Source organism: Bufo bufo, chromosome 6 (assembly GCF_905171765.1).
Source record: "Bufo bufo chromosome 6, aBufBuf1.1, whole genome shotgun sequence".
Taxonomy (NCBI): Eukaryota; Metazoa; Chordata; class Amphibia; order Anura; family Bufonidae; genus Bufo; species Bufo bufo.
Genome location: NC_053394.1, coordinates 98,672,547 through 98,687,980, shown reverse-complemented (window position 1 = coordinate 98,687,980; position 15,434 = coordinate 98,672,547). Strand labels below are relative to the sequence as shown.

Below are 15,434 nucleotides of genomic sequence, written 5' to 3'. Positions count from 1 at the left end.
GCTGTGGTTCCTATTGATTACAGATTCTAAGGGATTAAACAGCCAGGATCAGATGTGTCTCCGATACTGGCTGTTAGGGCTGTAATACACCAACAGACCAACACCAATTTCTGTCCATTCATACCAATAATTGGTGTGTATAACAAAAGATCTGTGTGTGTTAACGGCCATAAAACCAATGATTGGTCATATAATCTGTCAGATAATCTGTTGGTATAAGGCCCCTTTCACACGGGCGAGTTTTCCGCGCGGGTGCAATGCGTGAGTTGAACACATTGCACCCGCACTAAATCAGTACCCATTCATTTCTATGGGGCTGTTCACATGAGCGGTGATTTTCACGCATCACTTCTGCATTGCGTAAAAATCGCAGCATGCTCTATTTTGTGCGTTTTTCACGCAGGCCCCATAGAAGTGAATGGGGCTGTGTGAAAATCGCAAGCATCCACAAGCAAGTGCGGATGTGGTGCGATTTTCACGCACGGTTGATAGGAGACGATCGGGATGGAGACCCGATCATTATTATTTTCCCTTATAACATGGTTATAAGGGAAAATAATAGCATTCTGAATACAGAATGCATAGTACAATAGGGCTGGAGGGGTTAAAAAAAAATAATAATAATTTCACTCACCTTAATCCACTTGCTCGCGCAGCCCGGCTTCTCTTCTGTCTTCATCTTAGCTGTGTGCAGGAAAAGAACCTGTGGTGACGTCACTCCGGTCATCACATGATCCATCGCTATGGTAAAAGATCATGTGACGGACCATGTGATGACCGGAGTGACGTCACCACAGGTCCTTTTCCTGCACACAGCTAAGATGAAGACAGAAGAGAAGCCGGGCTGCGCGAGCAAGTGGATTAAGGTGAGTTAAATTATATTTTTTTAACCCCTCCAGCGCTATTTTACTATGCATTCTGTATTCAGAATGCTATTATTTTCCCGAAAATAATACAATCTACAGAAGATCTGTGAAGAAGTTCGGGTTTGGGTACCAAACATGCGCGATTTTTCTCACGCGAGTGCAAAACGCATTACAATGTTTTGCACTCGCGCAGAAAAATCGTGCATGTTCCCGCAACGCACCCGCACCTTTTTCCGCAACGCCCATGTGAAAGAGGCCTAATACAGCCCTAGGTGTCTGCCTGTCACTAGACAGATGGACACCCGCTCTACTCCGCATAAGATACCTGTGCACGGCCAGAAAAAGGCATCTGTGCAGGTTTAAAGCCACCGTAAGAACACGTATTGGCAGTCACTAATAGGTTAAATCCACAGCATTTCAATTTAAGTAGTAGATTTTACCATTTACAAAGAATAGGGTAAAATCTGTGGCAAATCTGTGAAAACTCCACATCTAACTTTTGGATTTTGCCATATTGCTAATGCCCGCTATAAGCTCTGGAACTAAGCAAGTATGGACACCTACAGTAGTGAGAGAGATCTGACACTGTCCTTGTTGTAAAGTATCTATTACAAAGTGTAGACAGACAGAAAAAACAACCATACATAAAAGTTATAGCAACAATTCCTAAAATTATATTGAATAGATTTTTCCTAATCCTCCTGACCTTTACTAGTCAGGCCCAAAATCATTTTCCATTTGAGATCTGTGCTAAGAAATAAGAATGTGTTTATTCTGTTTGCTGCTATCTTATCTTATATTTCATCTACATAATACATGTTAAAAATATTTTCTCATGTTTACTTTAAAATGTTGACCTTATTTTCACTATAAATTAAGGTATATTAGTTGCTAAATTACCATTTACAACAATGGTCTAGTCCAAATGGCCTGACATCTTTATAGAGGAGTTTACAGGAATATAAACTTACTGTACATCCAGATTTACTTTGGGGAAAGTACTTCACAATGCAAACTGCATTCAGTATACGGTAAGTATATATCAGTGCAGTCCATGAAGCATGGTTAGAGAGTAGTACAGTCCATACAGTACATGAAGTACATGTAGACAGAAGCACAGTATATGTAATACATGTAGAGAGCAGAACAGTACACAGAGTACAGGTAGAGAGATGTACAGTACATGAAGTGCATATAGATAGCAGTACAGTACATGATGTACAGCTAGATAGCAGTACAATGGATGTAGTACAGTACATTGCTGTAAGGCAGAGAGCAGTACAGTACATATAGTACTGGTGGACAGCAGTACAGTATATGAAGCATAGGTAGAAAGCAGTACACTACTGGTACACACACTTCAGCAATACAGAATCCACTGACTGGCTTTGGTATACAGCTAAATGGTGACAGTGGTCATGGCCAGAATCGCAGGATCGCTGCAGTATAGCAGTGATCCCATAGAAATGCAGCAACTGCGACCCCTGAATTGTAAAACTGAATTTTTTGAGATTCAGGGTTTGCAGCCGGGCCCACACATGCGACTCGCGCTGTGACCCCATTAATTTCTATGGGATCAGCACTATACTGTAATGCCCCTGCAATCCTAGCCACGACCAGTGTCACCGTGTAGCCGTACTCTTACATTTATCCAAGTGTAATGTGCTAACCGGTGTGTCCAACTCCAATCACAGGCATTTTATCTTTGAAATGCATATGCCACGGAGTTGAATTTGGTTTTCAGTTTAGGATGGCTCACTAAAGGATATTTTAGGTTGAAAATCCTCTAATCTGATGGACCACTGTCACACGTACATGTGTAAAGCTTTGAGTGTACACAGAGAAAAGCCCCTGACGTACACGCTAAGTATATCCATGGGGCTCCATTAGCCCACCAGAGGCTACAATAGTGTACGTTAAATCTCTGCTGAGCTGGTCCACACGGGGCCAGCCTTAGGTTAGATGGCAACCTGTGCAGAGATTTATTTTGGCGCCCCACTCTCCGTCATAAAAAAACTAAAATAAAAGCTCACATCAGCAGGAGACTACGCTATTCCGTACAATATTCATAAAACAAAAGTGTATATGGTGTCTATACGTTGATGTGTGACAGATGCCCCTAACCAGGGACATGTTGCAAGAGGCCGCATACAACATCTACATGTTTATAGATATATACAATACATCATGTTGTAAAAAATGTCTTAAATGGATTTTCTGACATTTTAATACTGATGACCTATCCTCAGGATAGGTCATCAATATCTAATCTGTGGGGGGCCGACACCGGAGACCCCCACCGATCAGCTGTTCGCGAAGGCAGTGGCGTTCCTGTGGGCACCACGGCCTTCTCTCTGCTTTTCCTAGGCCAGTGACATCACAATTATCGGTCATGTGACCTAGACGCAAGCTCAGCCCCACTCAAGTGAATGGGGCTGAGTGCAATACCAAGCACAGCCACTATATAATGTACGGCGCTGTGCTTCGTGAGCTGTAAGCTGTGAGCGCCGCTGCCTTCGGTGCGCAAATTGCAGATCTGCAAAACACAGATGTTGGCCATGTGCGTTCTGCAATTTACAGACCGGGCGGCCTATGATAGAAATGTTGTTCACAAAACAGACAAGAATACGACATCTTCTATTATTTTTTGCGGGGCCATGAAAAGGAGCAATGGATGCAGACTGCACACGGAGTGCTATCCACATCTTTTGCGGCCCCACTGAAGTGTCTGCACTTTTTGCGGCTCGGACACGGACCCAAACAACAGTTGTGTGCATGAGCCCTTAAAATGTCAGAAAACCCTTTAAAATATCAGAGCAGAGAAATAAAGCACATTTATACACCCCCATCTAACATGACTAAATAATGCAGTTTCCCACCACGACAATTTTATACTTAAGCCTAACGATATTTACAGCCTAGTGCTGGATAATTATGATGGTTATTACTAACAAACAAAAATATTTAATCATAATTTTGCTTACACTCAGTATTTTATCAAACAGAGGAATCAGGCAACAATCTATCACATTAAACTAATTACCCAGGCATTATAAAGAAGCAGCTGAGAATAATAATTGGAAAGTAAAACATACAGACTGCGTAAAGAAATAGTAATATTGTACAATACAGTTTTCAAATTCTATGAGGGGACCTATGAGATTTATACAACACAAAACCTCATCATATTTTAATCACAGGTAATATCGCTGTAAAAAAAAAAAAAACATCTTCTATAAATAGTTTTAATAATACCATTTGGCATTCATACATGATTCCTTCCATAATTATTTTGAGAATTAGCATGCTAGATATAATCGTGTTTCGGCAATGCAAGGGCATGTTGTGCTAGCTCGTGCTCAGGGGAATCAATATGTTCAGATCGGATCCCCACACAGAGCGTGTGCTCAAATTTATTAGAAAAAGATGGATTATATGTAACGCTGTTACTGTAGAGACATCAAGAAAACAAGAAAGAAAATGTAATTTTTATGGACTGTTTACACGGCTAATAACGTTTTTGCGGAAGCAGGTGCAGATAAAGGTATTTATGGGACACTTCCATCAGCAAGGGCTATTTTTTACACTCAATATTCATAGAAAACTACATTTTTGGCTGCTTTTCTTTTTCATTTTGGCAGTACTATGCCATTATAAATGAAATACAAAATATAGTCCTTCTGTAGCAGTCAGCACAAATAAGATAAGACCTCCCAAATAGATAGGTAATCCATTCTCAGTTTACTGTTGCTGTGAGGGGAAGATGTTATCTGAAGGTAATCCTTATAATAGCAGCTGTAGAATTGGGATAATGGTATGACAGCTCTGTTGCTCTTTTGATAGTCCTAGATACTGTTGAAGAGTCACAGCCCCCCTTGGTATTTATTTTTTGTGGGAAAAGATTCAGTAAAACTTGCAATTTTTTACATTTATATCTCTGCTTTTTTTGACTTAAGGGAATCCATCACCAGTTTTATGGTGTCCTAACTAAGGGCAGCATATACTAGTGACAGATCCCCTTAGCAGAATGCTGGGTCACTTACTTTAGTATATGCTGCCCTTAGTTAGGACACCAAAAAACTGGTGATGGATTCCATTTAAAGGGGTTGTCTTACTTCAGCAAATGGCATTTGTCATGTAGAGAAAGTTAATACAAGGCACTTGCTAATGTATTGTTATTGTCCATATTGCCTCCTTTGCTGGCTTGAGTCATTTTTCCATCACAATATACACTTCTCGTTTCCATGGTTACAACCACCCTGCAATTGAGCAGCAGTGGTCGTGCCTGCACACTATAGGAGAAAGTGCGGGGCTTTAGGGTGGCCTGGACCACGGGAGTTTACACAGGCCGACACGTTTTCCTTTAGTGTTAAAAAGATATAAATGTATAAATTATGAGTTTTATCGAATAATTTCCCGTAAGCATATATATATATACATAAATCTGCTCAGCTCCTCTTGCTATATAACACGTTGACTTCAGATTACACTGCAGACTAGGCTATACATTTTTTTGTTTCCTACAAATACAGAAAAAACAACTTTGACACTGCTTTTTTAACTTCATTGTTTATACTGTACTTATTTCACGCTGAATAACCTGTTAAATGAGTTGTTCAGGTTATTTCAGTCAAGTGGATACCTAGTAAGTTCAACATTTTTTGCTTTTACATAAAATGTGCGCAATAAAAGTTATTTTATGAGAAATAATTGCTTATTATTTTTTGCAAGTTTTTAAAAAAATATATATAATCCCATTAAGGAATTGCTGTATTTTTTTTTTTACTTATAACGGATTAGCATATTCTTGTATGCTAGTACATTATGGTGAGAATTTATCATGAGGGGACAATTTGAAGTCAGTTTTGCTTCAGTCTACATTTATCAAATGTCACATGTCGTTTGAAAAAAAAGTTTTTTATCCCTAAACTTACTTACTCCAGTGTTGCTACTCCACCCTACTGGAGTAAGATTGCAACTTTTTTGCAACTTTTTAAAAAAGTCTCAATGATAAATCTGGAGTCAAACTCATTAATGTAGTTAACCACAGCCACTTCCCCACCCACCCATATTTCAAAACTGGAGTGAGTGGTGTAAAAGTGCAAAAAGTGGCAAACTTTTTGCACAAGCGAGTTTATCAAATGCCTCATTTTACTTGATAAATTTGTCTTATCCTTAGACCTAACACTATTGTCTAGAGAAGCTCCTCCAGTTTTCCTACTCGACCCTCCTACTGGAGTGAGATTGTGACTTAAAAAAAAAAAAAAGTCTCAATGATAAATCTGGTGGAGTGAAAACCATCAACATAGCTAACCACAACCCCTTTTCTACCCACATTGCAAAACTAGAGTGAGTGGTGTAAAAATGCAAAAACATTTTTAATCGCTTAAATTTTGGACAAGCAAGTGCACAAACTCGCAAAAGTCCTATTTTTGCGACTTTTTAATGCCAGAATTCTGGAGTGACGGTATGATAAATCAGGGCCTATGTTTTGTGTCTCTATGGCACAGGCTGTACCCTAGACCAGGATTACTGTACTTACAGTCCTGGGGTTCTTCCTATGTCTCCAGGTTTGACTGCAGTGGCCTCCGATCAGACCACTGGGACCCAGCTAACAGTGGCAGCAGGAGATGGGATAGCGCATTACTACAGAGCACAGCGGCGTAATGCGCATGTGCGAGACTTGGGGAATCGCGGATGCACTGCAGGCTGTCACTCTCAAGCAAGAGGGGACGTTAGGGGGCGTGGTTACCTTGACTTGAAGCAAGGAGGCCGCTGCCCACTTGACTTCAAGCTGGCCGGCACTATACCGCTGATGGAGAATAAAACTGCGTTTTTTGAACTTACGCAGCATCGGACAACAGGATGAAACATATGATTATTAACAGGCTGCGGGCTACTACAAGGTACTGCTGGCGGGTGTAGATGCCTTTTTGAGGTGACAGGTTCCCTTTAAGGACTAATTGCATTTAATAAGAAAGAGTGAAGAGAGTTCACACATTTTCTACAGTCTGATGATGAGCAAAACCATTTACTTAGAACAAAGCCTTTCAATCTTAAAACTGTACTTAACTTTTACCGCCCCTACGTCACTTTCATTATTATTGCCACCAAGAGAAACCACAGTATGGAACATCTTCTCCATATACAGTAGAGTATACCATGTGTGATTTGTTGAAGCATGACTTACCAAATTCATCACATACACTTTCATTATCTATAAGGGTGGGATGGTCAAAAGTGTCCCGACAGTAAAGGATCTTTGTATTCTTGTTGATGATGGGAATTCCACCTAGCGCCTGAACAAACTGGTCAGCCAAAACGGAGGAAGGTTTGGCCTGGATACGTTTCAAAATGGACCGATATCGGCAATACTGGGGGTAGCTCAGCACCATGACATTTCCCTCATTTTCATCTTCTCCTGCAATTAAAAAACATAAATAATTTTATTGATTGAATAATAATCAACTCACATAATGGATATTGGGATACAGGCATTACTATATAACTATAACACTGGTCAATGACCACATTGCAGCATACATATGAAAACATCAACATGGCCACCTTTAGGCATTGAATGTTTTTGTTGAGGTTTTATGATTAAACTCTGTTGGACTACTCACTATAGGCATGAAAAACTTTAGAAATTGATTAATTTATACAATGTTATGAGCATTACATTTAAAGGGGTTGTCTCACCTCAGACATTGCTAGGATATGCCACCAAAGGTCCCACCTCTCGGACCCGCTACTATCTCCAGAATGGACCCCCTGATTGAACCCTTCATTCCTTTCTATGGGAATTCTGAAAATAGCCTCGCGCTGGCTCAACCAAATCTGGCAGTCCCATAGAGGTGAACAGAGCAGTGGCCCGCTCACTTGGCTATTTTCACACCACCCATAGAAATGAATAGAGAGCACACAGTGCTTGTGCAGTGCGCTCTCCTTCACTTTCGAGGGCCCGTTCTGGAGATAGGAGCAGGTCCCAGAGATGGTGGCACATCCTAGCGATGTCTGAGGTGAGACAACCTCTTTAAAGGAATTTGTTCTTCAGTTCTATATATTGCTGCGAACCTTTGTCAGGAAATGCATTATTATGCATAAATTATACTTCCACTACTAATCATGCAGTCATCATCAAGTGACATGTACTGGGTGTACAACCTTGGTGTGGCCACTAGCGATTAAGTCTCTAAACAATAGATATTGTGATCATGAAACCTTCTTGGTGCCAGCACCATAAGTGTTTATTTCATTATTCCTGTTACATGCAAGCGTCCAACCTCTCATCCTGTACAGTGGTAATGAAATTTTGGCAACATTTCCAAAGAAGAAAAAAAAAAAGTCTGAAGTAATCATATGTCAACTATTATACTCCATTGTGAATCATACATATCCTTAACGACGGTACTTTGTGGGTTACAACATTTTTCCAATACTTGCTAAATACATGGGATGACAGTATCCTGCTATTCCCATCAATGACCGTGGTTGTTTAAGCCACCTGTTCAAGGCACTGTAAAATGATGTGTCTTGCTTGTTAAACCAGACATTCCTTATTGGTTAGGATGCCTTTCATGAAGATTAGATTGCACATAAAGTGTCCTTCCAGAGATTTACCTAACTGCTAATTGCTCATGTTTTAGGATGAACTGCTAGACCTTCTTGGTAAAAATCCCATTCTGTACATTTATGTCCCAGGTGGCCAACTTTATTGACTTCTGTTCAAAGCCAAGTTGGATGTCGCTATTTATCTTCACTTCCCAGCATTCCTTATTTTTAAATGGTTTACAAAAAAAGTATAACATTTCAATCTATACATTAGGATGAATGCTACAGTTGACTGACAAATAAGCATTTAGCTTCTGATCATAAAACATCTTTCACTCTGAACAGACAAATATTCTCTTAGTGAGAGAGATTGTACGGTTCTCTCTCCCAGACCTCTCAATAAACATGGACACTCAACTAATACTTTCTCCAAAAGAGGAGAGAGAAACATACATACCACTGCCAAGCACTTCTGATGTTTATCCCCGGCAGATCAAAGGATCCGATTAACCGCTCAATGCTCCATACACAAAATTGCTCACATCTGACCTTAAAGGGGTTATCCAGGAATTGATAACGATGACCTATCCTCCGATAGGCACTCCTGCCAATCAGCTCTTTGAGGGAGCTGTCATGCCCACCGAAGCTCTGGTGAACGCAGCCGGCTCCCAGCAGCTTTCCAAGCACAACGCCGTACATTGTATAGTGGCAGTGCTTAGCATTGCAGCTCAGCCACATTGACTTGAATGTGGCTGAGCTGTGTCTAGGCCATGTGACTGATGTACGGTGACGTCACTGCCTCACTGGTCTAGGAAGAGGCTGTGGGTTTTAATATAAGCAAATTAGCCTTTAGGAGCAATGGGAACATGGGACCAACACAGCTGCCAAGTGCATATACAACAGGTCAGCCAGTTTCATAGGTACAAAGCTGCTGACAGATGCCCTTTAACCTAACGTGTATTGGCAGATTAAGGCCAGATTAAGGCCAGAGACACACCGACGAGTTCAATGTGATAAACTCGCAGCGTGTGTCAGTGTGAGTTCCCGTTCTGACTTCTCTTGATAGGATCGCACAGCATTATACTGATTTATAATGCTGTGTAATCGTTAGAGTTCTGGAATCTTTAGTATTACGCTGACAGCTTTATTTTGGTGTAATACAATAGATTTCAGGACTCCCAGGGTTACACAGCATTAGTATACTCCTATGCAATCCTGTAAAGAGGAGCGAGGTCAGGACGGCATCTCTCACTGACACGCTGTGAGTTTATCGCATTGAACTTGCTCATGTGTCTTTGGCCTTACTGTGATATACTGCTGATGAGAGCCGGGAAGGCCATCCGAGTGACCAAGAAAATAGTCCTACTGTAACGGTCACGTCCACACACACACAGGGGGAAGGATAGTGACCACTGCGCTCCACCCTCACCCCTGGCCCTGCCTACTTGCCTCACGAGTCCTGATGACAGGGGACAACTGGACGACAGTCCCTAACTTAGGATACGTGCAGGGAAGACAGACAAGACAAAATACGGAACATGAACGGACCGGGTCAGAACCAAGAGAGCTACGCAGTACAAAGGGTTAAGCAAAGAATGGTCAGGAGAAGCCGGGGTCAAATACCAGGAGAGTAGAGAAGTACAAAAGGAGTCCTGAGAGAGTAGTCAGGTGGGAGCCGAGGTCACAATACCAGGACGGATGCGCAGTACAGGAGGAGCAGGCAAAAGGATCGTCAGGGAACGGAATCAGGTGAGTATTTAGTAGTCCAACAAATAGCCAGGAACCTAGAAATTAACAGGCAACCTGTGGCTAGCAGGCTGCCTGTATTTATAGTGGGCAGTGAGGGTCATGTGACGTGGCCAGCGTCACATGACCGACAGACCAACCAGTTGAGCACCGAGTGATCAGCTCGGCGCTCAAGGCAGACTTAGGAGCAGGGAGCCACCCAGCAGTAAAGCCACCTTGGGAATGAGGTCAAACACAGATCCTCATTCCCAAAGCTAAGCAATAGTTCTGCGGGCAATGGGGGACCGAGTGGACCTTCGGAACCCCGTTACACCTACGTGTGCTAATACGGCTGACAGGATGCAGCCATCCATTGCTTCCCGTCTCAGAAATTTAAAGAGGTTTTCCAGATTTTTGCACTTGTTTAAATTTAAGAAAGTTTAAATAGAATCACCCACTTAAGGAAATAGAATTCTGAAGCCTAAATGTCCAAGCTTACAAGAGAAAGTCCAGTTACTGCAAATAAGTAGTCAGACTGGCTGTCAAGTTTTTATATCAAGCAAAAAAAAGTATATAACATAGTTAAAGCGAATTGGGTTGAATAATTTGTCTTGTCCACCTTTTTAAGAAACTTATATGGACCACAACGGGTGTATTCATCTTCTAATGTCATTTACTCAGAGCATGACTGAATGCGATGCGAAGCAGCTAACCGTTTGTGTAGTGAGCAGATAGCAGTCTATCCACAGAATACAGGCTGCCAAAAATGTAGAGCCAACGTAGGCATGTGAAATTTGAAAGAATGAAAAGAAAGGTGTCCCGATATAACATATTAACTGTCTGCCTTAGAGCACAGGATAGGTACTGTTAAAAGGAAGAAAAGCACATGAAGAGCAGAGACAGTGGGATGTACAAAGGCAGGACTCCTTTGATAGCATGGTGTCACACAGCCTCAGGAGACTTTGGGAAAACAAACTCAAACACATAAAAGCAGGGTGACATTTTAGAGAATGTAGCACTATTCAGAAAGACTTCTCTCTGCTCCATTACGAGTCCCATATTGTCATGGAAATTCAGCCATGTTGCCATATACTGTAATGTCCATTAAAAAATCCTTTGGAAACTGTATAAGAACTGATAGGGAAGTCATCTACAGTGCCATCAAAGAAACAAAGGCAAACGTGTAAAGATCATTTTAGTTTCACAGTTCAAAGTCAAGAGATGGAGTTTGCCGTGAAAGCTGGTAACAGAAAGAAATGAAGTAATGTCTTTTATTTCACTTTACATCTTGGCACTGCCATTTACGGTTTGACGAGGTTGAAAAACATTGCTCATTCTTGAAAACAGAATGTTCTCTTTCCAGAATTCTTACTAAATCCAAAAAATATGAATTAAAATATGATGCAAATGTACAGAGGATTATAGTTAGAGCGCCCTGACTGAAATCAAGGATTTACACTTCAAAACCCCAAAAAATTTCTGCGTATTTAATTAGTGGTTTATAAAAAGTTCTATTATATGGACTAGAAAATGGATTTCAGATCCTTCCATTTTATCAATAGTATTTTTAAAAAAAAATAATACAAAGGCCACTGGCAACATGAACATCAATGCGCTGGTCTTTAAAGTAAACTGCAAAATAACAATCCGAAACTGAGCAGGTGTACAGTATGTAGCACTTATGTGAATGGCAGAAGGACTGAACCTGCTAGCAATCACCAGTACATAGTGAATCCGTTTTGCCGGTTGCTGGAATGGCTACAGCCTTAGGTACGTGGTTCAATTTTAGCCTCCAAAATAGTATTCAAGATATGTACCTACACCTTATAAATATAAAACTACTTGGGGAAAGTTTAATGGCTTTAAAACTTTGGGGCGACCCAGTACACCCCCCTCAGCACTGTTTATAAATGGCAGCTGCAGTTCCAGTCTGCCGACACCTGGCGGCAATGCTGAGCCCCATGTACACTGTTGTACTATACCTAAAAGTGAAGACCCAGCAATACAGCACTGTCGTGTTAACCTTTCAGATGCCATGATAAGATTTCATTATAAAAGTCCCCTAAAGGCACTACAGAGTAATCATATTAAGCATTTCCAGAAATAGTAGTTTTCTTTGAAAAGTAAAAAAAATAAAACATATACACATAAGCTATCACTGCAGTTTTAACAAATGTACATAATGTATATGTATAATAAAATTTAAATTGTACTGCGATTAACATATAAATGACAAACAATGGTGAAATTGCTTTTTTTCCCTATTCTCCTCTCCCCAATAAACTAAAGGTTAATCAATAATTTATATGCATCCAAAACAGTTTTTTTTTTAAACATTTATGACACTTCCTTTTACCAAACAAGCCTACATATGGCTACTTCAATAGAAAAATATAGTTGGGGTTGTGCAGGGATTTTGTATTGATGACATCCTCAGGATAGGTCATCAATATCAGATCTGCGGTGGTCCGACACTCTCGCTGATCAGCTGGTTGAAGAAAAGGCGCGCGTCGTGCGAGCGCTGCCTTCCCTTCACTGTTTACCTGCTCGCCGTCTACATTGCAGCAGTGAGCATGTGTAATTAAAAGCCGTGCCATTCACTTCAATAGGAGGCCTTAGTCATATATACTTGAATACTTTGTGATTACTTCTAATGCAACTTTGATTATTGTTACACAACCAATTGTAGTTGGTCAAACTATAATTAAACCATATGGCTAAACCCTTAAATAAGTAATAGACTTCACAATAAATGGGTAGCTTATTTAAATTTAAAACATAACATTTATTAATGTTTGTAGATAAAATAATGGGCCCTACTATACTTGACAATACTAAATAGTTGCCACTAGTTACACTGTTCTCCTATAAAAAATGAGCGGAGATGGGAAGGGACCAAAAAGGGACAGTAATAATGTAATCAGATAGGGTGAAGGGTAGCCAGGTACCAAGGTAGAAAGACACAGCGCTGGGTCAATATCCCTAAGCAGCCCTGTCTCTCACTATAACCTCCCTCCTATCTGCCACTATATCCCTATTTGCACCCTCCCTAGTTGTGGACTGCCCAGCTTTGCCCGATAGCCAGAATATGGTCCTATAGATGGTATCCTTAACCACAAGGGGAAAGGAAGGGAAAGCTGGCAAAGGTGAGTGTGCTGAAACAAGAACAGGCGAAATCACAATGTAACGTCACCTGTAATGCCTAAGCAGATTCATACACGATGAAATATATAATCAAAAAATCATGATATACCAAGAATGTGCATATTCAACTGGTAATAACGTCCCGACGCGTTTCCTCAGTGCAACCTGATTCGTCAGGGGACAAATAGATTATATCAACAGAGCCCCTCAGTTGGGCTCAGTCATTCAGACAAAATAGAGGAGTCATAGAGGGCACACTAATATACCATACTCGATAAGCCTATACAGTCTCCCTGGTAATGGACAACTGTGCAGCAAATGGAGTGTATAGGTAGGTTATTATGTGGCCTCAAATCAGCCAAACGTTATAGTAATAAAGGCAAAAATCACCCTCTATTTTGTATGGCCTGTGGTAGTTCCTGATATTTAAATTCAATAGTGTGTAATGTGTTCAGTGTTCAATACACACCAGTATTCAGGTTAGAGTGTCTAAACCTGGAAACTAAATCAGGAATAACCAGAGGTCACCAGTCTCTACTTAGACAAGATGGTACTTGTCAGTAGGACTACAATCCAAGCCTAGCAAACCAATGATAGTATATTCATCAATGCATCACAATAGCTAGAAGTATCTATTCAGTATACCTCCAATAATAAATGCATTGCGTCAGTTGATAGTATCTACTTAGTATACATTGTAGCCGATCTCCCCCAGTGATATTACTAGCGGACATTAAAAATCGGCGCAACGTTGCTCATCTAGTGCTCATGTCAATCTGATATACAAGCATCAAGAAATAAGCGGCTTATCTGTCCAGTCATGATGATGACTGTCTCCAGATGGGAATGGATGGAGGGTGCTCCCTGGCGTCCCGCGTGTAGCAGTGGCTGCTACACCACTGCTACACGCGGGACGCCAGGGAGCACCCTCCATCCATTCCCATCTGGAGACAGTCATCATCATGACTGGACAGATAAGCCGCTTATTTCTTGATGCTTGTATATCAGATTGACATGAGCACTAGATGAGCAACGTTGCGCCGATTTTTTTTTAATAGTGTTTATTTAACATTTTTGCATTTAATACAACACTCCCTGAGGGAGAACAAAGAAGAATAATCTTCCATGAAACATGCACTCACATCGGCAAGTCCATCATTAACCTGTATCTTGACCATAAAAGACATATAAATGACTATAATACAAGGTATCACTGTTGTCACTAAGTTGCTTCTAGAGCTCACTCATACACAAACACTCACACAAACATACAATGGGTGATACATTCGCCATCGTCAATGACTCAAGTCGTACCCTCAGCCTGGACCCAAAGGCCCCAGATATTATCAAATCGATCAGTCAATCCCCTTGCCTCGTATGTCAATTTATACATTTGCAGGTCATTATTTATAAGGATTACCCATTGGCTCACTGTAGGACACTTGGGCGGTTTCCAGTTCAAAAGTATATTCTTCCTCCCATAGAACATCAACAATCTTAACAGTATTCTATTATATTTGGAAGGAGTAACTTCAGAAACTAAACCTAGTAAGCATATTACTGGATTACAGATCCCTGGGAGCCCCAACTTAACATTAATAAAGTTACAAATTCCTTTCCAATATGTCTTCATCACCGGGCAGAGCCACACCATATGGAAGAAAGAGCCCCTCACCTCCCCACATCTATCACATCCTGGATTCGGCAACTGCCGCATCTGAGACGCAGTGGGGTCAAGTACACTCTGTGCATCCATTTCGCTTGAATGAGCTGATCTCTCGCACTTATAACCGACGTCCTCCATCTCAGACGCCACTCCTCCAAATGAGAATCTTCCAACTCGGGAATATCCTCAGCCCATTTAACAAAGGATCGTCTAATAGGAGATTCTTGCATTTTAACAATTTCAGCATAAAAGGAAGAAATAGGTTTACATGGGACTTTCCTCCTGGCTACTGACTCTAGTGGGCCGCACTCTAAATTTAAGGATAGGGCTTTAAATTGTTTCTCACAGGCATGTCTCAGTTGGAGGAAGCGGTAAAAGCTCGTCTGGGGCAGCTGGAACTCCGCTCGCAGGCTCTCAAAGGAGCGGAAGCTCCCTTCATGAAACAATTGTGTCAGATATTTAAGGCCCTTCCTAGGCCA

General features: G+C 41.0%; 1 protein-coding gene across 1 annotated transcript in view; it reads right to left on the bottom strand.

Annotated features, from left to right (window-relative positions):
- Positions 1–15,434, bottom strand: part of ARID5B (AT-rich interaction domain 5B) — a 302,008-nt gene that overhangs the window by 146,898 nt on the left and 139,676 nt on the right. Inside the window, exon 4 of the mRNA XM_040437893.1 lies at positions 7,057–7,287. Within this exon, the coding sequence (XP_040293827.1) occupies positions 7,057–7,287 (231 nt within the window). The remainder of the gene's footprint in view (positions 1–7,056; positions 7,288–15,434) is intronic.